Raw genomic sequence first — 26,565 nt, 5'->3', positions numbered from 1 at the left:
CCCCTTGCTAAGCTTCCTTCTGCTAAAGAGACGGCACAAATCATCATCGAGAATGTTTTCAGAATTCATGGCCTTCCGTCAGACGTCGTTTCGGACAGAGGTCCGCAATTCACGTCTCAATTTTGGAGGGAGTTTTGCCGTTTGATTGGGGCTTCCGTCAGTCTCTCTTCCGGCTTTCACCCCCAGTCTAACGGTCAAGCAGAACGGGCCAATCAGACTATTGGTCGCATCTTACGCAGTCTTTCTTTTCGCAACCCTGCGTCTTGGTCAGAACAGCTCCCCTGGGCAGAATACGCCCACAACTCGCTTCCTTCGTCTGCAACCGGGCTATCTCCTTTTCAGAGTAGCCTCGGGTACCAGCCTCCGCTGTTCTCATCTCAGTTCGCCGAGTCCAGCGTCCCCTCCGCTCAGGCTTTTGTCCAACGTTGCGAGCGCACCTGGAAGAGGGTCAGGTCTGCACTTTGCCGTTATAGGACGCAGACTGTGAGGGCTGCTAATAAGCGTAGAACTAAGAGTCCTAGATATTGTCGCGGTCAGAGAGTTTGGCTCTCCACTCAGAACCTTCCCCTTAAGACGGCGTCTCGCAAGTTGACCCCGCGGTTCATTGGTCCGTTCCGTATTTCTCGGGTCATTAATCCTGTCGCAGTTCGACTTCTTCTTCCGCGATACCTTCGTCGCGTCCACCCGGTCTTCCATGTCTCTTGTGTTAAGCCCGTTCTTCGCGCCCCCGCTCGTCTTCCCCCCCCCCCCCCCATCCTTGTCGAGGGCGCACCCATCTACAGGGTCCGCAGGATTTTGGACATGCGTCCTCGGGGCCGTGGTCACCAGTACCTTGTTGATTGGGAGGGGTACGGTCCGGAGGAGAGGAGTTGGGTTCCCTCTCGAGACGTGCTGGACCGTGCGCTGATCGAGGATTTCCTCCGTTGCCGCCAGGTTTCCTCCTCGAGTGCGCCAGGAGGCGCTCGGTGAGTGGGGGGGTACTGTCATGTACTGTCATGTTGTCTTGTCTCTGTCCTTTCCCTTCACCCTGTCTCCCTCTGCTGGTCGTGTCAGGTTACCTTTTCTCCCCCGCTTTCCCCCAGCTGTCCCTTGTCTCCTCTAACTACCCATTCACCCCGTTCCCCACCTGTTCCCTTTTTCCCTCTGATTAGGTCCCTATATCTCTCTCTGTTTCTGCTCCTGTCCTTGTCGGATTCTTGTTTGTTTGTTTGTGTCATTCATGCCTGAACCAGACCATCGTCGTGTTCCTGTAACCTTGTCCTGTCCTGTCGGAATCTGCCTGTCCGTCTGAGCCTACGTTTTGTTTTGTAATTAAAGATACTCTGTTTTGTTAATTCGCTTTTGGGTCCTCATTCACGCACCGTAACATTTTCTATTTTCTACATTGTAGAATAATAGTGAAGCCATCAAGACTATGAAATCAAGACTAAATCAAGACTATAAAATAACACATATGGAATCATGTAGTAACCAAAGATTCTTCAAAGTAGCTACCCTTTGCCTTGATGACAGCTTTGCACACTCTTGGCATTCTCTCAACCAGCTTAATCTGGAATGCTTTTCCAATAGTCTTAAAGGGGTTCCCACATATGCTGAACACTTGTTGGCTTCTTTTCCTTCACGCTGCTGTCCAACTCATCCTTAACCATCTCAATTGGGTTGAGGTCAGGTGTTTGTGGAGTGTCACCAGCAGAGCACCCCTACACCATCACACCTAAAATAATATATATTTTTTTATTTTATTTATTTGTTTAACAGTTTTTTGGTTACTACATGATTCCATATGTGTTATTTCATAACATTTTCTCAATTTTCTGACTGTATTAGATCATGGATTGATAAGCATGACGCGCATCACAACTTTGTTTCAGATTCCTTTGTGAATAAAGGGCAGTCAGTCTAGTTGGATGCAATCCTTGGGTCGTCCCAACTCTAACGTCACCCAATTGAAGTTTAACACATTTTTACATTTTAGCAGACAGTGTTATCAAAAAGCAATTTACAGGAGCAATTATTGTTACGTGCGTTGAACGACACATCGACAGAAGTTTATTCTAGTCGGCTTGGCGATTTGAACCAGTGACCTTTCTTTTACTAGCTCAATGTTGCTAACCGCCAGGCTACCAGCTGCTCTACACTGGTTAAATGGTTAGGGTTAACTAAGGGTATGGGTTAATGTTAGGGTTTAGGGTAAGGACGTCCCAATGAGTCCAGATAGCGCTAACCTTTTTTTATGAGTCATTGGGTACACAACCATTGGTGCGTGTTGGACGCTCCGCCCATGGTGGCGGTAGCGTAATAACTGAGAATGAAGGAAATCGTGTAAAGACTGGCATGTGACAGCGCAGCAGTAAGCTACTATAGCTACGTCCAAAGTGTTGTTTGCTAGAACTATTTATATTTACTTGAAGTAGCCAACTGCTTCAGATTGTTTCGAATGGAGACCAGACAACAGGGTGAGTGAGAATTCCAACTCTCTAAAATTATAGAATAATATGTTCCACATAGTGGATTTCTGTTGTTGCATTTATTCAACTGGGTAACTAGTATTTAGCCAATTGTTTGTTACTTACAATTATCAGAGATGAACGAAAACTATTGTTAGTGTATTCATATTTGATATAGACTTAGTTAACCTTAATGCATATATTAGTAACCGTAATAAGCAGTTGACCTTGTATATGGGATGATGGTCTTGATAGGTGCGTCATAACGTTTAACAAATTCTTCCTCAAAAGACACATTTTATCAACAGAGTAGCCAGTTATCACATGACGCATCTAGCCTGCCTAATGGAGCACGTGGTTAATTTTTCCATTTCTGTCTGGTGTGCAACATCATGTTGCAACATGGTAACAAAATATCAAGTTCATGTGGATGTAATATTGCTCTGTCCCTCTGTTAGGTTAAAATTCATTTTGCAAACCATATGACTGGCTCAAGGGCAAGGCCACTATTTTCCCTCCCCACATGACCATCTGACCAAATAATTGAAACCTTGTGATTGGTATTTGGTTTGGAGAGGGTTTCTTTGTAGTTGGCCCGATCTTCCAAATAGCAAGATGGCTGTCATATCTTGTTCACACTAGATTAGGTTACCAGTTGAATACTGGATATTATAATCAACTTTCTGGTTCAAACAAGGTCCAGGCATTGGTTTTTATCAACCTCTGGTTATCAAGTTACAGTCAGTCTGTAATGCAAGGGTTTTCAACCGGAGGTCCGCGGTCCGTGGAGGTACTGCAGGATGTGTGCAAACATATATAAAGAAAGAAAAGTGTCCCCCCCCCCAATGTTTTTATTGAAATCACTAGCAACAACAGAATATTATTTTTTTGACTACATACCTACAGTACAGTAGAAAAGAGAATATCTTATTTCTAATGATGTCCATGTTAATTCTCAACTCCAAATATTGAGCAAATTACACTAAGTGGAGCTAATTACACTCACTGGAGTATCTGACACAAGCTTAGAAAAAGCACCCATGAATAGATTACCAGGCTTGTCAAGTGCCAATGGCTGCTAGTAAGCTTTCTTGACTGACTTGGACTCTCATTTTGCCAACCCACAGCTAACCTTTGTTTAATCAGCTGAACAGCTGTTCTTAGAGAAAATAAGCTATATTAGAGTTTACACTTCCTCTTCCAATTATAATGTGAGGAGGTCAAAATAATGAAAAACTATTTACCACATATTCATTTTAAAATGTTGTAAGCCAGTATGAGGGTTTGCACTCAGGCTAAAAAGAAAGGTGGCCTGTGCGTAAGATAAAAAAATATATAAAGTAAGTTCTAAAAGGACTAGCACTCAAACCATGAATAGGAATAACCCAAGGAGGCCGAGATGTAAAAATAATATACTTAATTTAATGAATGCTCAAAAAAATACAAAGGGTGACAGTGCAAGGTGCAAAGAAAGTTAACAAAGAGCATACCTTTCGGCCTTATACATTCATCACTGCTGTACAAAGCATTGATTACTTGACAAGATGTGACATTTTTGGGGGGGGTTAATGTATGATGGGGGTCCGTGGGTCGCCAGTTTGCCTGGGAGCGGGTTCCTGAGCCAAAAACGTTGAAGACCCCTGCTTTAATGGACACTGTAACCTACATTGTACACCAATAGGGTGTGTGTGTGTGTGTGTGTGCCTGTGTGTGTGTGTGTAACCTACTCTTTTGTCTTGCACCCCATTCATTGGCCTATGAACATCAAATGCATCATCATCAGATCTGTACTCGAGTGTACTGAGTGATGGTGCAGGGGTATGGGGTAAGACCTTGTAGTCTGATGAGTGGGTTATGCCCAGCAGGTTTGAGATGCAACCTGAAGGTGACATGCCTTTGTTCAGTCCCTCCTTCCCGGTTATTGGTAGTATTACAGTAGTTACAGTAATTTGAGTGTGTCATCATGGGCCCACTGTTGAACAGTAAACCTGTGCAACATCAATTGTATATGTTGTATTGGCTACTGTGAATTGTAATAGCATGTGGTGATAAATAATTGGATTTAGATCCACTGATCTGTCTTGATGATTCTGCACAATTAAACCAGAAAATGGGCCTATGTGTTCTTGATATGCTTGCTTGCCCTATTATGTAAATACAGTTGAAGTCAGAAGTTTACATACACCTTAACCAAATATACACTGCTCAAATAAATAAAGGGAACACTTAAACAACACAATGTAACTCCAAGTCAATCACGCTTCTGTGAAATAAAACTGTCCACTTAGGAAGCAACACTGATTGACAATAAATTTCACATGCTGTTGTGCAAATGGAATAGACAACAGGTGGAAATTATAGGCAATTAGCAAGACACCCCCAATAAAGGAGTGGTTCTGCATGTGGTGACCACAGACCACTTCTCAGTTCCTATGCTTCCTGGCTGATGTTTTGGTCACTTTTGAATGCTGGCGGTGCTTTCACTCTAGTGGTAGCATGAGACGGAGTCTACAACCCACACAAGTGGCTCAGGTAGTGCAGCTCATCCAGGATGGCACATCAATGCGAGCTGTGGCAAGAAGGTTTGCTGTGTCTGTCAGCGTAGTATCCAGAGCATGGAGGCGCTACCAGGAGACAGGCCAGTACATCAAGAGACGTGGAGGAGGGCAACAACCCAGCAGCAGGACCGCTACCTCCGCCTTTGTGCAAGGAGGAGCAGGAGGAGCACTGCCAGAGCCCTGCAAAATGACCTCCAGCAGGCCACAAATGTGCATGTGTCTGCTCAAACGGTCAGAAACAGACTCCATGAGGGTGGTATGAGGGCCCGACGTCCACAGGTGGGGGTTGTGCTTACAGCCCAACACCGTGCAGGACGTTTGGCATTTGCCAGAGAACACCAAGTTTGGCAAATTCGCCACTGGCGCCCTGTGCTCTTCACAGATGAAAGCAGGTTCACACTGAGCACATGTAACAGAGTCTGGAGACGCCGTGGAGAACGTTCTGCTGCCTGCAACATCCTCCAGCATGACCGGTTTGGCGGTGGGTCAGTCATGGTGTGGGGTGGCATTTCCTTGGGGGCCCGCACACCTCCATGTGCTCACCAGAGGTAGCCTGACTGCCATTAGGTACCGAGATGAGATCCTCAGACCCCTTGTGAGACCATCTCCTTCTCAACAGCCCTCCATGTGCTCACCAGAGGTAGCCTGGCCCTGGGTTCCTCCTAATGCAAGACAATGCTAGACCTCATGTGGCTGGAGTGTGTCAGCAGTTCCTGCAAGAGGAAGGCATTGATGCTATGGACTGGCCCGCCCGTTCCCCAGAACTGAATCCAATTGAGCACATCTGGGACATCATGTCTCGCTCCATCCACCAACGCCACGTTGCACCACAGACTGTCCAGGAGTTGGCAGATGCTTTAGTCAAGGTCTGGGAGGACATCCCTCAGGAGACTATCTGCCACCTCATCAGGAGCATGCCCAGGCGTTGTAGGGAGGTCATACAGGCACGTGGAAGCCACACACAATACTGAGCCTTATTTTGACTTGTTTTAAGGACATTACATCAAAGTTGGATCAGCCTGTAGTGTGGTTTTCCACTTTAATTTTGAGTGTGGCTCCAAATCCAGACCTCCATGGGTTGATAAATTTGATTTCCATTGATCATTTTTGTGTGATTTTGTTGTCAGCACATTCAACTATGTAAAGAGAAACGTATGGGGGAAATGACTTGTGTCATGTCCTAACCGACTTGCCAAAACTATTGTTCAACAAGAAATTTGTGGAGTGGTTGAAAAACGAGTTTTAATGACTCCAACCTAAGTCTATGTAAACATCCAACTTCAACTGTAGATAGCAAGATTTCACTTTTGGAATACTAAAGTTCTCTAGCATGTTATGTTTGAGCTAATTAAAATGTCTAAATATTCTCTCGGTACGTATACAGCCTAAAAGTATCTGTACGTGAATTGCCTAACCAGCGTCAACTTCATCAGGCCAACAATGAAACACCTATGTAATCTATGTATGTGTCAAAAATGTTCAGATGTTTGTTATACAGCATTTTTTACTCTGGTTATTAACATGTTATATCCATAGTCAATGGTCAAAGTAGTCTAGGCCTACACACAGAGTACAAAACATTAGGAACACCTGACCTTCCTAATATTGACTTGCATTCCCTTTTACCCTCGGAACAGCCTCAATTCGTTCGGGCATGTACTCTGCAAGGTGTGTGTGTGTGTGTTTGTTTGAGTTCCACAGGGACGCTGCCCATGATGACTCCAGTGCTTTCCAAAGTTGTCAAGTTGGCTTGAAGTCCTTTGTGTGGTGGACCATTCTTGATACACACGGGAAACTGTTGGACGTGAAAAACCCAGCAGCGTTGCAGTTCTTGACACACTCAGACTAGAGAACGACCGATATGGATTTTTTTTAGGGCCGAAACCAATATTTTAGGCCGATATACAATATCATTAGACAGCCATGTATGCATTAATGCATACATTTTTTAAAGTAAAACAATACATTTGACTTTGTTGATATGTAGTTAAATAGGAAAAATAAATAAAGTTAAATAGAAAAAATCGGAATATATTCAGACCCCTTGACTTTTTCCACATTTTGTTACGATACAGCCTTACTCTACATTTGCTTACATTGATGAAAAATCAATCTACAAACAATACCCCATAATGACAATGCGAAAACAGGTTTTATACATTTGCACAAATTTATAAAAACATTTAAAAAATGGATGAGACTTGAAATTGAGCTCAGGTGCATTCTGTTTTCATTGATCATCCTTGAGATGTTTCTACGACTTGATTGGAGTCCACCTGTGCTAAATTCAATTGAATGGACAGGATTTGGAAAGGCACACACCTGTCTAGATAAGGTTCCACATTTGACAGTGCATGTCAGAGCAGAAACAAAGCCATGAGGTTGAAGGAATTGTCTGTAATGCTCCAAAGATTGTGTTGAGGCACATATCTGGGGAAGGGTACCAAAAAATGTCTGCAGCATTGAAGGTCCCCAAGAACACATTGGTCTCCATCATTCTTAAATGGAAGAAGTTTTGGACCACCAAGACTCTTCCTAGAGCTGGCCGCCCGACCAAACTGAGCAGTCGGATAAGAAGGGCCTTGGTCAGGGAGGTGACCAAGAACCCAATGGTCACTCTGACAGAGCTCCAGAGTTCCTCTGTGGACAACCATCTCTGCAGTACTCTACCAATCAGGCCTTTATGGTAGAGTGGCCAGATGGAAACCACTCCTCAGTAAAAGGCACATGACAGCCCGCTTAGAGTTTGCACAAAGTTTTTGCTTTTGTAATTATGGGGTATTGTGTGTAAATTGATAAAGGGAAAAATCGATTTAATAAATTTTAGAACAAGACTGTAACGTAACAAAATGTGGAAATAGTCAAGGGGTCTGAATACTTTCCGAATGCACTGTAATTTGATTTGAATGGTAATTCTCTTGATAAATTGGGTTAAGATGGCATGACCAGCCTTTCAAAGCACTTCATGGCTGCCAACATTTATTTTCTACAGGTTATTTAAAATGTGACGGAGAAAAAAAACATGACTGTAAATAATTCATTACAAAAAATAAAGAAATTAAGAAACAAACTTTCAAATGAAAGGAAACTTCTTTGCAGGGAAAAAACATGTTTGAATAAATGTGGGTTTTGACATTGTCATAACCAGTCATAAAATAACGCAATATATGTTACAACAGGTACATGAGTGTTATGACCATATTATGACAGGTTATGAGAAGTTGTCAGCTGTTGTGACATATGACATGGTTATAACCATGTCATAACGTGTTATTATGATAGGTTAAGTAAAGTGCTACCAAAAATAATGTACACTTTACTCCATACAATTTCCCTGACACCCAAAAGTACTCGTTACATTTTAAATGCTTAGCAGGACAGGAAAATGTTCCAATTCACACACTTATCAGGAGAACATCCCTGGCCCTTCTTCCTCTGAGCTGGCAGACTCACCAAACACACATGCTTAGTTTGTAAATTGTCTGTGTTGGCGTGTGCCCCTTGCTATCCTTAAATAAATAAACAAGACAATAGTGCCATCTGATTTGCTTAATATAAGGAATTTGAAGTTATTTATACTTTTACTTTTGATACTTGAGTATATTTAAAAGTAGATTTTGGCTGATCTGTGGCATCTATGGTGCTACAGATGACAAACAGTCCGTTTGCCTTCTATATTGCCCTACTGATCAACAACATTTGCATAAAAGCATCACTCACGCATGTCACACCTGTATGGAAGGACATCATATAGGCACTGCTGTTAGTTTGAGAATATAAAAGAACATCTGTTCAATGCAAATGGGTCCAACGTAACGTCATGATTTATGACCACGGATGCTTATGAAACTAGTATTTTTTTGTCATTTTCCTTTTTTATATGGATTATTCTTTTTTTTTAGCTGCCAGGACCATCTCTAAACAACTTAGCTGCCAGGACCATCTCTAAACAACTTAGCTGCCAGGACCATCTCTAAACAACTTAGCTGCCAGGACGCATCTCTAAACAACTTAGCTGCCAGGACGCATCTCTAAACAATTTAGCTGCCAGGACGCATCTCTAAACAATTTAGCTGCCAGGACGCATCTCTAAACAATTTAGCTGCCAGGACGCATCTCTAAACAATTTAGCTGCCAGGACGCATCTCTAAACAATTTAGCTGCCAGGACGCATCTCTAAACAATTTAGCTGCCAGGACGCATCTCTAAACAATTTAGCTGCCAGGACGCATCTCTAAACAATTTAGCTGCCAGGACGCATCTCTAAACAATTTAGCTGCCAGGACGCATCTCTAAACAATTTAGCTGCCAGGACGCATCTCTAAACAATTTAGCTGCCAGGACGCATCTCTAAACAATTTAGCTGCCAGGACGCATCTCTAAACAATTTAGCTGCCAGGACGCATCTCTAAACAATTTAGCTGCCAGGACGCATCTCTAAACAATTTAGCTGCCAGGACGCATCTCTAAACAATTTAGCTGCCAGGACGCATCTCTAAACAATTTAGCTGCCAGGACGCATCTCTAAACAATTTAGCTGCCAGGACGCATCTCTAAACAATTTAGCTGCCAGGACGCATCTCTAAACAATTTAGCTGCCAGGACGCATCTCTAAACAATTTAGCTGCCAGGATGCATCTCTAAACAATTTAGCTGCCAGGACGCATCTCTAAACAATTTAGCTGCCAGGATGCATCTCTAAACAATTTAGCTGCCAGGATGCATCTCTAAACAATTTAGCTGCCAGGATGCATCTCTAAACAATTTAGCTGCCAGGACGCATCTCTAAACATTTTAGCTGCCAGGATGCATCTCTAAACAATTTAGCTGCCAGGATGCATCTCTAAACAACTTAGCACAAAGGATCTGGAAAGATTCTGTATGGAGGAATGGTCTAATGGTCTATTCCTCAAATGTGTTTTCCAATCTCAGTGCCGTTGTCCTAGCAAGGGGAGGGTGCACAAAGTATTGAAAACAAGGGTGCCAATAATTTTGACAACCATTCTTTTGTAGAAAAATAAATGATTACTTGATAAAATCTCTTTCTCTGAGTAATTGTATTTGAATAAGAGACTATAATTTTTCTTCATACAATATAGCTGAGTATTTTAATTATTTATTTTATAGTCTTTGTTCATCGCTATCAAGGGTGCCAATAATTTTGGCAGTGACTGTGGTGCTCTGTTAAATCAGACAGGCAGGGATGGGGTGAGGTTTAGAGCTGTGTGGTGAAACAGCAATGTGATTTTCAGATGACAGGCTGCCAGGGAGTCAAGAGGAAAGTCAGTCCATCGACTCCAATGACATTCTGGCTGCATGGTTTCCTGTTGTTTTTGTGCTCTTTCATATTTATTTCCATATTGATTATTTAAGGAACATGAGAAAATGTTAATGTATCTACAGCAGGGACCTCATTCAGGGCCTCAGGAACAATGCTAATGGACGCAGAACCTCACACTGGCAACACAAACACAAGACCTCTAAATTGTCAGATTTAAATTGAATGAGCCTATTGTTGACAGATTGACATGTCTTGATGACAACAAAATGATTCAATGAATATGATTAGGTTTGCACATCTACGTGGCAAGTTGCTAAGCAACATATCCCTACCGGGGCCTACCCTTTCACAGTGAAAAGATAGAAACCGCTGTTCAAAGTAAACTGAATCCTTTCCCATTTGTGATGAGCAAAGTGTCAGTAGAAAACGAATGAGGTAAATCGAATGACCATACAATGCTGAGTTTGGTTATATTGTGGTCTGAAATATATTGACTATTACAAGCACTGAAGCAAGGCAAAATGACAGAGCTGTAGAGTGATTCACAAGGAGAGCTGCAGTTCATAATGTGGAAGGCTACATGAAAAGGCTCCAAATAAAGGGAACGGCTCCAAAGGCTTCTGATGAGAAAGTATTGGACTCCGTTCCCCAGCACAGCCTTCCTTTCTGTTATTGGGTTATGTGGCCAAACTGCATCACGAGCTCTGTGCCATGCCACCATTCATCTGCAGATGTAATGAGAAGCCAGGCCTCAAAGACGTGATGCATGTTTGTTAGTTGTCGTCTATGTCTGGACAAAAACATCCGCTAGCTAGCTTGTCGCTGCTCAATAACATCCCTTAAGTTTAGATGTCGTAGTTATGTCCTGGCTCAGAGCTTTTCAACCTTGGGATTAGTGTAGGTTGGGATTTCTATTCAGTTTACATTGTCAGGTGTATTACTGTAGGCTTGTATAGAATGTACAGCCACAGTCTCTTTACTGTACTTCTTATGCAGTTATAAGAGACTATTGGTAGTCGGGACAATTAATGACTGATCTAATCTGCAGAGGGAACACCACGTCAGGGCTTTGGCCATTACTTCATCGGTCTGTGCGTCAGTCGTTTAGAGCAGGGCTGCAGATATTGACCAGACACTCAGTGCTTCACGTACCAGGAAGTGTTAAGTTGTTTGTCTGGTTTTGCTTATATTGTGACTGTAAACGCACAGATGCATGCATGCACGCACACACACACACACACACACACACTTATATTACTCATGTAATTAGATCACTATTAGATTCCAGAAACAATTGCAATAAACAATAGATTTGTGCTCCTATTTAATTAGACACTGTTCAGACTCAGACCTATTGACCTTTTTTTTAGTTTTAGTGGAACTAGATAAGAAATAACATCTAAGACGGTTAATTAAGTGATAATGCCAGAGATACTGGTGTTGGGAGGATATATTGCTGTTCGTATAAGGCCGGCAAACTGTGCTAATATATCCTCAACACCGGCTTCAATGGCATTATCACTTTTTGGATGCATCCATAACAATGAGTTAATGATACGCGATTTTGCCTGGCATAGAAAATGTACTCTTTCATCAAGACACTTTTGTTCAGAGCAGGAGCTAGGCAACACCACAGGTAACACAATCACTTCAAACTGAAGATAGAAGACTACAAACTAGCTGCATTTCGTTTTACCTGTTTTCTATTGACATTTCTTTGTATATATCTATAAAAATGATGCCAGCTGATTCATGATTTCGACTGGCTGAGAAAAGCTGACTGCCTGTCTTGTCTCATCTTGACTCACGACACGTTCATTACTATGGGACAGCTGGAGATCAAATTTCAATATTGAAAACCAAATGCTAGTCTAAAATAAATGGGAGATAATGTCTATGTCACGCCCTGACCTTAGTTTTCTATGTTTTATGTATTATTTTGGTCAGGTCAGGGTGTGATGAGGGTGGGTATGTGTTTTTTTTGTCTATGTGTAATTGCATGTCAGCACTCGTTATATACAGTGGGGGGAAAAGTATTTAGTCAGCCACCAATTTTGCAAGTTCTCCCACTTAAAGATGAAAGAGGCCTGTAATTGTCATCATAGGTACACTTCAACTATGACAGACAAAATGAGAAGGAAAAAAATCCAGAAAATCACATTTGTAGGATTTTAAATGAATTTGCAAATGATGGTGGAAAATAAGTATTTGGTCAATAACAAAAGTTTGTCTCAATACTTTGCCAACAAAGGGTATATAACAATGACAGAGGTCAAATGTTTTCTGTAAGTCTTCACAAGGTTTTCACACACTGTTGCTGGTATTTTGGCCCATTCCTCCATGCAGATCTCCTCTAGAGCAGTGATCTTTTGGGGCTGTTGCTGGGCAACACGGACTTTCAACTCCCTCCAAATATTTTCTATGAGATTGAGATCTGGAGACTGGCTAGGCCACTCCAGGACCTTGAAATGCTTCTGTATGTGATTGTTAATGTCCACCATATGCAAATTTGTAGTTTCCTAACCTTTGGCGAGTTGGTTTCGTTTTTAAGCCTCCATCCTTATCTATCCCCAGGTCTGTTGGACCCAGAGCCTGTAACTGAAGTAGATGAAGAGATGGTGTCAGATGTGGACCTCAACAACACTCTGACTGATGAAGAGAGGGAGGAAATATTGAGTGAACTCACAAAGGTAGTCCCTCTCATCAGCACTTTTCACTGATCTGTTTTTCAATGTTTAGCCTGGTATGTTGAGTTGGATTCAAGAAATCTCTACCTTCATTCTGTCCATCCAAATAAGCAAAAGTCTGCTAAAAGGTTAGTACACCTATCTCACATGGGCAGACAGTGTTGGACAATGGGAGAGATATATTATCAGGAAAATAGGACAGGAAGTAGAGGGCATTATGAGTTATGTAAATCCTGGCAGCTCTATCGGCAGAACTCTTTTCATATTATGATTCAGCATAATTGGTATTTGGGTTACAGTTGTTACTGCCAGTCACTGTTGTTTCCTCTGGTGTTGACCTCAGGCCAACTGGGCTCAGGCCAAATACACTGTACTGTGTTATAAGGGAGAGCCATTGTTCTGTACTTCAGTTCCCTCAGTTTATTACAGCTCTATAACCAACATCTATGTAGGGTATTAGGCTTCATCCCAAAAAATATTGCACTTTTTGAGCATTCAAAATGAATGCTCTATAAAGCAAACAAGGTCACATATGGATACTTGAGCCCAAGGGGAAATTAGTATCCCTCTCTTACTTCATTTCGCTAATTCTCTTTTTTCTCTGTTTTTTCTTTGTTTATCCCTCTAGTTAGAGGAAGACATCTCCACCCTGAGGCAAGTGTTGGCCTCCAAAGAGAAACACCACTCAGAGCTCAAAGCCAAACTGGGTATAACACCACTCATTGAGTTAAAACAGAACTTCAACAGGAGCTGGTATGACATGCAGACTTCCACTGCGTAAGTACCCAACATATTTCAGTGTGTGTATTATGCTTTATGTGTCAAATATGTTGTTACAATACATTCCAATGTGCATGGAGCCAGAGGGATGGGGAGGGGGGGGGGGTCTAAATTAGACTCCTACAGTTGCCATTTATTGTTGCCATTTAAAGACTGTCTCAGAGTAAGTGCATAAGCTTAGCATTTGGAGAAGAAAATAGGAAAATGGCACTCGGGCCCTTAAGGTGTTTTGCTCCTGACACCAGAGATTGCCTTTATGGGCATCACAGAGTGATGTATGTATGGATCTGGGTCTGTTCAGGCTCAGTGAGGCAGACATTGACAGGGAGCAAGCAGCCTATTAGTGCTGTTACATCTACAGCAGCACAGTGCTGCCTGGCCCAGGACACATCTTCTCACGGGAGCAGCCAGTGAAAACAAACAGCAGCTTTAGGCTCTCTCTGAGACACTGATCAACATCAAAACAATGTGTGCAGGACAAACCCTGAAAGATATGTTAAGTGGACCGCTGATTTGTTTTGTAGAGCTCATATACACTGAGCGGAATAAAACATTAGGAACACCTTCCTAATATTGCGTTGCACGCTCTTTTGCCCTCAGAACAGCCTCCATTCGTCGGGGCATAGACTCTACAAGGTGTTGAAAGTGTTCCACAGGGATGCTGGCGCATGTTGACTCAAATGCTTCCCACAGATGTGTCAAGTTGGCTGAATGTCCTTTGGGTGGTGGACCATTCTGGGGAAAACCCAGCAGCGTTGCAGTTCTTGACACACTCAAACCGGTGCGCCTGGCACCTACTAACATAACCCATTCAAAGACACTTAAATATTTTGTCTTACCCATTCACCCTCTGAATGGCAGACATACACAATACATGTCACAACTGTCTCAAGGCTTGAAAATCCATATTTAACCTGTCTCCTTCCCTTCATCTACACAGATTGAAGTCGATTTAACAGATGACATCAATAAGGGATCATAGCTTTCACCTGGTTAGTCTATATCATGGAAAGACCAAGTGTTCACTCAGTGTAGGTCAGTTCTATATTTATAGCCATTTTGTGTGAACAGCCATACAGTCGGCCTACATTTCCTGTCTCCCTGGTTATTCAGTTACCAGAGTCACACTTTAACTAGGTGCGCAAATGAGCAGTGCCCCTCTCAAATCACTGTTACCATGGTGAGGGGGAACCGCAAGTAACCAGGGCCAAGCAGATCCGGTGGTGCTGAGGGATCGTTGGCTGGACGGGAGAGGAAAGGAGATTAGGGGGCCTCCACTGTGTAAATGCCACAACATATCTCCTTAATCTCCAGTCTCAAAACCAACGCAAAACAGGGACAAGTGTGAAGGAGGTAAACAACTCCATCAACGCCTGAGCTGTATCTATTGTCAGTGTGGTTTGTTGTTGGCGTCCGTTGTTTACTAGATAGCTACAGTAGTTACCCGGGTAACCAAACAGACTTGCTAGTTTAGCTAACCAAACCATCAGTCCTAGCTTGCTATTATGAAAATCGAATTCCACAATGCCAATAATGTTTTCAATTTAACTTTTGCTTTCAAAAGCAGCTAAAACATAGAACATGTAAGAATTAACTAGAGCCATTGAATTCTACCGTGCTGATATGCCGTGCGCTATAGGGAAATAATGGACGCTCTAGAATGCTCTTCAAGCCAATCAGAAATTAGTATTCAACAATGCAACAGTTTAATTAAGCAATAAGGCACGAGGCAGTGCTGTATCATTAATACAGTCACAGGTGAATGGTGTTGTTGGTCAACCCATTTACCTGTGACCGTATTCATGATATATCACTGCTTCGCATGCATTATTGCTTTATAAAACGCTTACTATCGTATTACAATAACAATGAATTACATGTTTTCATTTAAACAGTTATTTTGAGTTCATTCATACAATTTAATTCTTCCACCAGAAGATATTGTCCGGACAAAAATCTTGGTCATGTTGCTCCAGTCATTTAATTATTTTTGTGTAGTTGCTATGCAAAAGGCTTGTCTGTTCTAAAGAAAATGGTTGCTATGCAGCCTCTAACTTCTTGTCACTTGCTAGCTAACTTCAGCTAATTCAGTCACATCAAATATTGAACCTGGAATGGCACTACACTAGCTGCATTTTCGTTTTTTAAACTTTTTTCGATTGGCATTTAAATGGATAATGGGGTTGGTGCATGATTTCGACTGGCTCAGAAAAGTTGTCTCGTCTACATGGAAACCATGTGTTTGAGTTCGGTTTCATTCCATTCCAGCCATTACTATGAGCCCGTCCTCCCCATTTAAGGTGCCACCAACCTCCTGTGTTATAAAAGCACATTGCACAATCCATGGGTCAGATGCAGACCATGGACTGTAAGTCTGGACACCATTCACTCTATGATACTACAGAGATCGAAACTCAAAAGGGAAACTTTGTTGTTTCCGAGGTCGGACAGACAGACTGCCAGGCATATATTAACCCCCGCTGTACCAAACTAAATTTTAGGCTGGAAGCAAGGACAAGTAATGTGCGAGTTGAGATAAATGCAAGAGACTATTCGGACAGCAACATGAACATGATATTCTTATGGAGGCGTAGTGATCCTTTTCAGATGGAACCGTTAGCAGGCATAGGTGTGTCTGTGACGGCCAGATGCGGACCTCAGATTTCCATGCAGTCTGTGTCTAATGCACTGAGCGGTAATCAGGCTCTAGGGCCTGGGGCTCTGAGAGGTTGGAAGCCAGGCAGGCAGCACATCCTGGTCTCATAGAATAGACGTAACATAGTAAATCCGGGACACTCAAATTAGTATGATATGTTACTTTTGGTATGGTTATATAAGACATATGGTTACTTATGGCAAAAATAAAAGTAAGGGAAAGGGGGGGATACCTAATGCATTCAACTGAAATGTATCTTCCACATTTAACCCAACCCCTCTGAATCAGAGAGGTGCGGGGGGCTGCCTTAATCGACATCCACGTCTTCGGTGCCTGGGGAAAGGGTGGTTGGTCGGTTAATGGGTAGGCGTATAACTCGACTGTCTAGCAACCCAAAGGTTGCGAGTTTGAATCTCATCACGGACAATTTTAGCTAATTAGCAACTTTTCAACTACTTACTACTTTTGAGATAATTTGCAACTACTTAGCATGTTGGCTAACCCTTCCCTAACATTAACCCTTCCCCTAATCCCTTTAGCTAATCCTTTCCCTAACTCTAACCCTTTAACCTAACACCTAAACTTAACCGCTAACCCCTAGCCTAGCTAACGTTAGCCAGTTAGCTAAAGTTGCCACCTAGCTAGAATTCGTAACATGTCATACATTTTAGCAAATTTGTAACATATAAATTTGCAAAATGTACTAACATAATGTACATTTTGCAAATTCATAACATAATGTACGTTTTGCAAATTCGTAACATACACTGCTCAAAAAAATAAAGGGAACACTTAAACAACACAATTTAACTCCAAGTCAATCACACTTCTGTGAAATCAAACTGTCCACTTAGGAAGCAACACTGATTAACAATAAATTTCACATGCTGTTGTGCAAATGGAATAGACAACAGGTGGAAATTATAGGCAATTAGCAAGACACCCCCAATAAAGGAGTGGTTCTACAGGTGATGACCACAGACCACTTCTCAGGTCCTATGCTTCCTGGCTGATGTTTTGGTCACTTTTGAATGCTGGCGGTGCTTTCACTCTAGTGGTAGCATGAGACGGAGTCTACAACCCACACAAGTGGCTCAGGTAGTGCAGCTCATCCAGGATGGCACATCAATGCGAGCTGTGGCAAGAAGGTTTGCTGTGTCTGTCAGCGTAGTGTCCAGAGCATGGAGGCGCTACCAGGAGACAGGCCAGTACATCAGGAGATGTGGAGGAGGCCGTAAGAGGGCAACAACCCAGCAGCAGGACCGCTACCTCTGCCTTTGTGCAAGGAGAAGCAGGAGGAGCACTGCCAGAGCCCTGCAAAATGACCTCCAGCAGGCCACAAATGTGCATGTGTCTGCTCAAACGGTCAGAAACAGACTCCATGAGGGTGGTATGAGGGCCCGACGTCCACAGGTGCTTACAGCCCAACACTGTGCAGGACGTTTGGCATTTGCCAGAGAACACCAAGATTGGCAAATTCGCCACTGGCGCCCTGTGCTCTTCACAGATAAAGCAAGTTCACACTGAGCACATGTGACAGACGTGACAGAGTCTGGAGACGCCGTGGAGAACGTCCTGCTGCCTGCAACATCCTCCAGCATGACCAGTTTGGCGGTGGGTCAGTCATGGTGTGGGGTGGCATTTCTTTGGGGGGCCGCACAGCCCTCCATGTGCTCGCCAGAGGTAGCCTGACTGCCATTAGGTACCGAGATGAGATCCTCAGACCCCTTGTGAGACCATATGCTGGTGTGGTTGGCCCTGGGTTCCTCCTAATGCAAGACAATGCTAAACCTCATGTGGCTGGAGTGTGTCAGCAGTTCCTGCAAGAGGAAGGCATTGATGCTATGGACTGGCCCGCCCGTTCTCCAGACCTGAATCAAATTGAGCACATCTGGGACATCATGTCTCGCTCTATCCACCAATGCCACGTTGCACCACAGACTGTCCAGGAGTTGGCGGATGCTTTAGTCCAGGTCTGGGAGGAGATCCCTCAGGAGACCATCCGCCACTTCATCAGGAGCATGCCCAGTCGTTGTAGGGAGGTCATACAGGCACATGGAGGCCACACACACTACTGAGCCTCATTTTGACTTGTTTTAAGGACATTACATCAAAGTTGGATCAGCCTGTAGTGTGGTTTTCCACTTTAATCTTGAGTGTGACTCCAAATCCAGACCTCCATGGGTTGATAAATTTGATTTCCATTGATCATTTTTGTGTGATTTTGTTGTCAGCACATCCAACTATGTAAAGAAAAAAGTATTTAATAAGAATATTTCATTCATTCAGATCTAGGATGTGTTATTTTAGTGTTCCCTTTATTTTTTTGAGTAGTGTATAATGTAAAGTTGGGTGATGGACATCCACAAATGATTACATACCATACGAAACGTAACTAAATGTAGTGTCTCGGAATTTACATATAGAAAAATACGAAATGCTCTGAGACCAGGTTTGGCTTCAGACTAGCAGGCTGTTAGACCTAGAAAACAAAGAGGAAAATCAATTGCTTCCCTTTATAGGCCAGAGCCCTAACAGTGGTATTTAAGCTGTACAAATGATCAAAGTGATGCTCTCCTGTGTGTCCCATCGATTCTGCAGCATCAATAGGGAAAAGTCTTTCTCACCTATGCCTTGCTCAGGGTGCATTGCCTTCGGAAAGTATTCAGACCCCTTGACTTTTTCCACATTTGTTATGTTACAGCCTTATTCTAAAATTGATTCAATTGTTTTTTCCTTTCTTGCTAATTTATTACCTGAAATATCACATTTATACAAATATTCAGACCCTTTAGTCAGTACTTTGTTGAAGCACCTTGGGCAGCAATAACAGCATTGAGTCTTCTTGGGTATGAAGCTACAAGCTTGGCACACCTGTATTTGGAGTTTCTCCCATTCTTCTCTGCAGATCCTCTCAAGCTCTGGCAGGTTGGATGGGGAATGTCGCTATTTTCAGGTCTCTCCAGAGATGTTTGATGGGGTTCAAGTCCGGGCTCTGGCTAGGCCATTCAGAGACATGTCTCGAAGCCATTCATGTGTTGTCTTGGCATTGTGCTTAGGGTCGGTGTCCCGTTGGAAGGTGAACCTTCGCCCCCAGTCTGAGGTACTGAGTGTTCTGGAGCAGGTTTTCATCAATGATTTCTCTGTACTTTTCTCTGTTAATCTTTGCCTCGATCCTGACTAGTCTCCCATCCCCACAGCATAATGCTGCCACCACCATGTTTCACCGTAGGGATGGTGCCAGGTTTCCTCCCAACTTGACGCTTGGAATTGGTAGTTCCTAACTTTTTCCATTTAAGAATGATGGAGGCCATTGTGTTCTTGGGGACCTTTAATACTGCAGAAATGTTTTGGTACCCTTCCCCAGATCTATGCTTGGACACAGTCCTGTCTCAGAGCTCTATGGACAATTCCTTCAACGTCACAGCTTGGTTTTTGCGCTGACATGCACTGTCAACTGTGGGACCTGATAGATAGGTGTGTGAATCCCAAATCATGTCCAATCAATTGAATTTACTACAGGTGGTCTCCAATCAAGTTGTAGAAACATCTCAAGGATGATCAATGGAAACAGGATGCACCTGAGCTCAATTTTGAGTCTCTGTTTTTTATTAGCTAAAATGTAATACAACCTATTTTAACTTTGTCATTATGGCGTATTGTGTGTAGATTGCTGTGGAAAATGTTGTATTTAATCCATTTTAGAATAAGGCTGTATCGTAACAAAATGTGGAAAAAGTCCAAGATTCTGAATACTTTCCAAAGGCACTGTATGTATACTATATGCAATGAATAAAAATGAATCAAATCTGCTGTCCACAGGTAAAGGATATTCCCATCGGGCATATTTGTATAGATATGATGCTGTGCTGGAGAATCAGTTACACCCTGGCTCCAACTCTGACTATGAAACTAATCTGTGTGTGTGTAGTGAATAGTGTTCTGGACAGGGATGGGAAGAGCACAGGAGTGGCTGTCCTGTTCTTTTTCTGTTTTGATCATCACCGTCTTTTCTTTTGGCCAGGTACAAAAAGACATCGGAGACGTTGAGCACGGCAGGTCAGAAAACGTCAGCAGCGTTCACCACACTGGGAACAGCCATCAGCAGGAAGTTTGGGGATATGAGGTACAGTGTCACTGGTGCCTATGGCAACCACACATCAAAATATTGAGTATCCTATCAACTAAATCCTTATGCTACATCTTTAAGCCTACAGCTATTGAAACAGAATACAGGGGCCCTCCAGTCAGAATGACCACGCTCCCCCCTCGTCTCTGCTTCTCTGCACCCAGTCTGCCTTGTCATGTGCCCAATCCTCACTGTTGCTGGGGTTGACCCAGACAATCTGTTACAGGGGACATGTTTGCATTGCGTAAACCCAGAGTAAGCGGCTTTCTGCAGGCCAGATTGGATGCAGGCTGGGGTGGGTTTGGATCAGAGCTTGGAGAGCTGTGATCAGGGCTGGGAGAGCTGTGAGCTAGCCCGCAGTGACTGACCACGATCAGCCCTGAAGGACTGGAGCTCTAACAAGGCATGGTGGCACAATAGAGCTCCATGGCTGGCCAGTATTCTGGCTCTACACTCTGCCACTGGGGAGCTATCGTATCATAGACAGCTGTCACTGGTAATGCAATACTCAGACGAGTCATGACAAAGGAAAACTGTGATTTACTGTCATACCTGTCCATGTAGTGTGTGTTATCGAGGTGTCAGTCTTTGTTTTGTTCTTTTAATATCGTTGTCATTATTGCATGATAATGGCACGTAACAAAATACTTGGAATAGTGTATTTATCAACCAATTTTGTTTGAAATCATGTTTAACATTAATCTAGAGACGAATGGACATTCTTTCATGTATTCCAGCATGTTTGGCCTTGAGTTAATGTATCTCAGAAGGTATGCCCCCTAGTTTGTGTGTGTGTGTGTGTGTATGTGTGTGTTTGTGTGTGCATGCAAATGAGTTCCTGTGGATTTTTCGTGTGAATTGCATATACAGTACAACACATTATTTTCACTATGTTGCCCAGTGAAATGAAAAAGTGCCCTGGCCCACTTGCATTGGGTTTGAAATATGCTCAAAGTATTATTTAGCTAGGAGGTACAAGACAGAGCAAGGTATGTTGCCTGTGGTGATACTTGCTGCTGGCTTTACTCGGCACTACAGACTGCAGATTTATATTTAAATAGTTGCAACCCAAACATTTGCATTCTATTTCATAATGTCGGCCTACAGTACAGCATGCAGTATGGCATTGCCATAGCTTGGATGATTGATTGGTTAACTGTGTGTTTGACGTGTGTGTGGACTGGATCTTTATGTGGCTTTTCTTGAAAAGAAGATTCATTCAACTCTTTGCTGTATTTCTGAAATTAAGTCACAATGTACAGTATAAGTGGGGCACTTGATACTGTCATTCAAATGTCTTGAAATATGTTTGTTTTCATCTCTTTCTACGCATCAAAAGATCAAATTCACTTGGGTAAGATATTGTGTTTGTGTTATCTCAGTAGTCTACTTCTGATTTGGAGTCTGATATTCTGTATGTCTTTGCTATGACTGCACTGAAACTAGTCAAAAGACCAACTAAGATGGTGGCCATTTACTTACTTAAATATGAGCGTAATTAGGACGATGACTATCAACTGAATGGGATCATTTCCAGGATTTGATTGAGACAATTCCGGTGCAGTCACATAATACTGAATACGCCAGCTCCTCAGATCTGTAGCAAACTGACCAGTAGGCATGCATGACTTAGTGTTGTTGACCATAGTATGTTTTATTTGAGGGTAGACCAATATGGTTACAGTTGCGTTTTATTTTTATTTTGTACAATTACCATTACTAGTTCTCTAGAAGTTGTTACTCATATAAATATGTATAAGTCATCACTTTAGATGATACTGCATGACTAAGTCGTCTAAGAACACTGTTGAGTAGGGAACTACATGTAGTTCAACTAGTCATTTAACTACAAATGTTTTGCAGTAGGTTTGTGGTAGTTTAACTGAATTCAAATAGTGTTTTCAGTAGTAAATGTTTTTTACCATGTAGCGGTGTAAGTAACTACTGGAACTACACTACTTTTTCGGCTAAAATATGGGTGAAGTAGGCAATACTTGGCTTTCCCAACACTGTCTAAGAACATATATCATATTACACTATAAGCTATTATATTCCTCTATAATACTTACATCTAAAAACTGTATGTTTCTTTTGGGCAATCGGATGATGGGTAAATCTCTATTATAGAAAAGTTTCCGTACTGACTAGAGTGTGTGTGTGCTCTGTGATTTCTGCTTTCTGTAAATCCATGTTAATGATTGAACTCCTCTCTTATCTGGGTCATGCTCTCTGGGGACAGCTACTCTATCCACCACTCAATGAGCATGCCTGCTATGAGGTAATCGTGTGTAGTGATAGGGTTAGTACTCCGTTAGATCCCCATCCTTAGCCACCCAGTCATTCTTGTTGTCTTAAGGCTGAATGTTTGTAAGCATTATTATGAGGGGAATTGGTATTGTTTCAGAATTTACAGGTATAATGTAATCTTGGTCTATTTACTGCAGCAGTCATCAGGACAAGATAGCTAGAAATGTATTTATCTGACCTGTTTATTAAAAGATAAATGTGTGAAAATACAGCAATCATAGAAATCCTAACACTAGAAAAAGCAACCTTTCAATTATACTGAGCATACAGGTCTTCTCACAGTGTTGTGTTGATAGAGGACTGTAAGTGCAGGCAGCTTTAGTTAAACTGTACACAACAGTAAAGGTACAGTATGGTGGCTGGCTTCAACCGTTGTGCAGTTCTGCTTTATGGTGACTCAGATACATGTTGTATAGTAAAATTATAGTAATGTGGAAAACTGATCTGACTAATCATCCCATTAGGAACTCGCCCAGTTTCAAGTCCTTTGAGGAGAAGGTTGAATGCACCGTTTCCAACATAAAGGTAATGTGAAACATTACACATGTTGCTGTCAGAGCAATGACTGAGAGCTATGAGAGATTTATTTACGTAATGTTGAAGTAAATTAGGCCGGGATTCAGTACGATTGCGGATTTGGACAGTGCCCCATTTTTAAAGGACATTTTTCAATTTGAGATATGCAGCGTTTTTTAAGAATGTGTCCCTTCCGAATGCGGGAACGTTGCCTTTAAAATGTGCATTGCGAACAAAGCACAATCGGATTGAATCCCGGCCTAAGTAAAGTCAACATAAGTGAGTAAACATTATGTGTCTCAACAGTATTCGGGTCTTTCTTGTTGACTCCTTTCTTTCAAAGCTTCACTTCCTCTAGTTTAGGTATTCCATAGGGCGGCGCACAATTGGTCCAGGTTTGGCCGGTGTAGACCAGCATTGTAAATAAGAATTTGTTCTTAACTGACTTGCCTAGTTAAATAAACTTTTTTTTTTTTTAAATCCTGTCTATTTTTACAGCTCAACTAATTGAAGTTTAACACTACTGTCTGGAGAACAATCGCTCCACTTTGAATGTGAGCATTTAGAGCCCAATGTTGTCATCAGAAGGGTTGTTAGAACACCAAAGAAATTTCACAGATTCTTATTGGTTTTAACATTTTTGTTTGCTTTTGTGTGTGTGCCTCTGCATTTTTGTTTTTGGAGCAGACCAAGGTGGGAAGCCAAGGGGGCGGAGGGAGTTTTGAGGAGGTGTTGTCTTCAGCCGCTCACGCCAGTGCCCAAGAAACCCCCAGCAACAACATGTCCGAGAGCAGTGATCATGAGAGGACCTGCTAGACCAGTCTGAACCACTCAACTACCTCCCCAGACCAGGATTAGCACTCTACTGCCCCTCACTGGCCCACAGGCCACATTACCTGATGCGGAGTGCATGACATAGGCCTATCTACCCAAAGACCCATCAGTACCAACACAAATGTATATTATCTACCTGCTACTTAGCTTTATATGCGTTTCCATACAACATCAAAAAGAAAGATTGTGATACTGTAAAGTACTCCTGTCCTTGATATTTCTATGATTACAACTATTAGCTTTTTGTATTAAAATTAATGTCTTGTTTATATCAAGTGTATTTGAAAAACAAAAAATAGTGACACATTGCTTCCCAATACTAAAATGACTGACTTTTTAAAAATGTTATTATCATTAGGGCTCTATTCAATCCATATTGTGGAAGTCCAGTGTTATAGCGTGATACATTTTAAAGGCAATGTTCCTGCATTCACGGTAAATGCTCAATCGGAAATGTACCTTTTCTATTGTGCAATCTGTACGGCTTCAGCAATACACATCGAATAGAGCCCCTACTTTCCAAGAGTGGACAGTCATATAACACTATTGGGGGGAGGGAGTTGTATTTGATACTTGAAATTGCATGTGCTGGGTTTGTGGGCCAATACTGTTAATGGGGACCAAGATAAGGCCTTGTGCTGGAATCTACTGAATCACACCTTTCGAATCATATTAATATCTCCTTTATTCCAACCGATCACAGCTGTCAAGCAGTGTAGATGCTTTGACACCCTGTGGGATTAAACGTTTATTTTTAAATGTGTTTATTTCTGGTTATTACTGCTCATCTACAATAATGAACCATACAGCTGTTTTTTTTCTTTCTATTTGCATAATTAGCACATTATCTCCTTGTGTTTATTGTTCAAATTGTTTAACATAACTGTGACGTTTATCAGACATTCAGGTGATAGATGTTTTCAGACATTTACTGATTTTAGGCCTAGATTCAATCAGATCCAAGTGTTAACCTGCGATAGCTGACACGCGCATAGACTGGTGTTTTGGTGGTGTCACAAAGACAAATCTGTCCCACTCGCGTTTGAATTTCAGAATTAGAAAGTGCAGGCTATATAGAAATAAAGTCGCTCAAATTGAAAATCATTCAAACAAAATAGAGGACTTTTATCAACCTAATTGAGATGTACTGTAGATAACATCTCACATTCCCGTGTTTGAATTTGTAAACAAGGCTGCATGGGTTCTCTCTTAAAGCGACGCCATGCATGTCCACTGTAGTTATAATGCCAGGAGTCGCCTGTGGATTTGACCGTTCTAACACAGTTCCACATCAAACACTGCCGAAAAAACTGCTATGTGAATATACTGTGTTTACTGCAGTATCATTATAAAATATTTTTCTGCAAACCAACCTAAAGGTCCAGTGTCTTAAAACATGGTATTACATTGAAATATATACTATATGTTAAATGATGTGGTACTACTCTAATAAAACACTCAAGCAGACATACATTGTATTAAAATGTGCTGTAATTGACAAACAGCTTCCCATTTCCTCAAGCATTTACGCTAATGCCTTTCTAGAGAACATGTCACGAGGTGTTTGCATTTGATTGGAACGAGTAGGCCTATTCGAATTCATTCCAAAAAAATGTTTTCGAACTCATAACCAGTGGTTTTACTAAAGACTCACAGTTTAAGAGGTAAAACGAACTAAAAAGAAATACAAACGTGCATCTTCTGATACGTCACGTGAATCATACAGGTGAAATATGTGCACATTCAGAAACGTTCATTAAAAACAAATGACTCAAAATCTTTCCCAATTTCTATGTAGAATAAAATGAGCACTTTAGGAGTAAAACAGGGCGCACGTTTTGTTTTCAACGATAGCCCAGCATTTGCTTCATTATTCCACAGCTCCCGAACCAGAAATCCTGCATTTTCCTGTGAGGAACAGTGGCTACCACAACATTATGGACACATGCTGAGTGTAGCATCATTCAGTGAAAATGTTGAAGTCACAAGGAGGAGCCTGTTCTTGGTTTCTTGGTCTCTGATCTAGACAACCCATCACCTCCAGCTTCCATGTGGCCAGCTCTCTTCGTTCAGACTCTTCATAAACCGGACAACCTCCGGGTGGTGGAATCGGCCCGTGGAGGGAGAGACTGAAAGAAACAAACATTTTACACCACCTTAACATAGTCCATAGAACCGATTATCAGCCCTCATTACCAAGTTAAAGGAGAGATAGTACCTACCTTGTGTGAAATCAAATAATTATTGTAGCCTGCCTGGTTTCTCCTCCAGATCCTTGTACTCATGGGCCGGCAGAATCCTCTCTAGCGGGTCAAACTCTCACAAGTTTAGCCTCAGCGCTCGACTGGCTCTCGTACTCCTGGGGACACA

General features: G+C 42.1%; 1 protein-coding gene and 1 long non-coding RNA gene across 7 annotated transcripts; one reads left to right on the top strand and one right to left on the bottom strand.

The window, feature by feature from the left end:
• The first annotated feature begins 1,896 nt into the window (after positions 1-1,896).
• LOC110529561 (tumor protein D53 homolog) lies at positions 1,897-24,954 on the top strand. Of its 6 annotated transcripts, none has more exons than XM_021611845.3 (8): positions 1,897-2,456; positions 12,861-12,976; positions 13,602-13,750; positions 20,434-20,535; positions 21,878-21,892; positions 22,778-22,816; positions 23,310-23,370; positions 24,049-24,954. In XM_021611845.3, exons 1-8 carry the CDS (start codon positions 2,438-2,440, stop codon positions 24,175-24,177), a joined length of 630 nt encoding a protein of 209 aa, XP_021467520.3. In that variant the 5' UTR covers positions 1,897-2,437; the 3' UTR covers positions 24,178-24,954. The 6 variants fall into 6 exon arrangements, with proteins under 6 accessions (XP_021467520.3, XP_021467519.3, XP_036840872.2 ...); XM_021611844.3 differs by having other exon boundaries at positions 24,046-24,954; XM_036984977.2 differs by lacking the exon at positions 22,778-22,816.
• LOC110529562 (uncharacterized) lies at positions 23,010-26,565 on the bottom strand. The gene is made up of 2 exons (XR_005052831.2): positions 26,418-26,565; positions 23,010-26,324 (listed from the first exon to the last, which is right to left on the bottom strand). It is a non-coding gene; the product is annotated as an uncharacterized LOC110529562 (long non-coding RNA).

This window comes from Oncorhynchus mykiss, chromosome 8, assembly GCF_057628025.1.
Source record: "Oncorhynchus mykiss isolate SJ-2025 chromosome 8, ASM5762802v1, whole genome shotgun sequence".
Classification (NCBI taxonomy): Eukaryota; Metazoa; Chordata; class Actinopteri; order Salmoniformes; family Salmonidae; genus Oncorhynchus; species Oncorhynchus mykiss.
The sequence above is the reverse complement of the archived record's forward strand: the minus strand, read 5'-3'. Positions and strand labels throughout refer to the sequence as shown.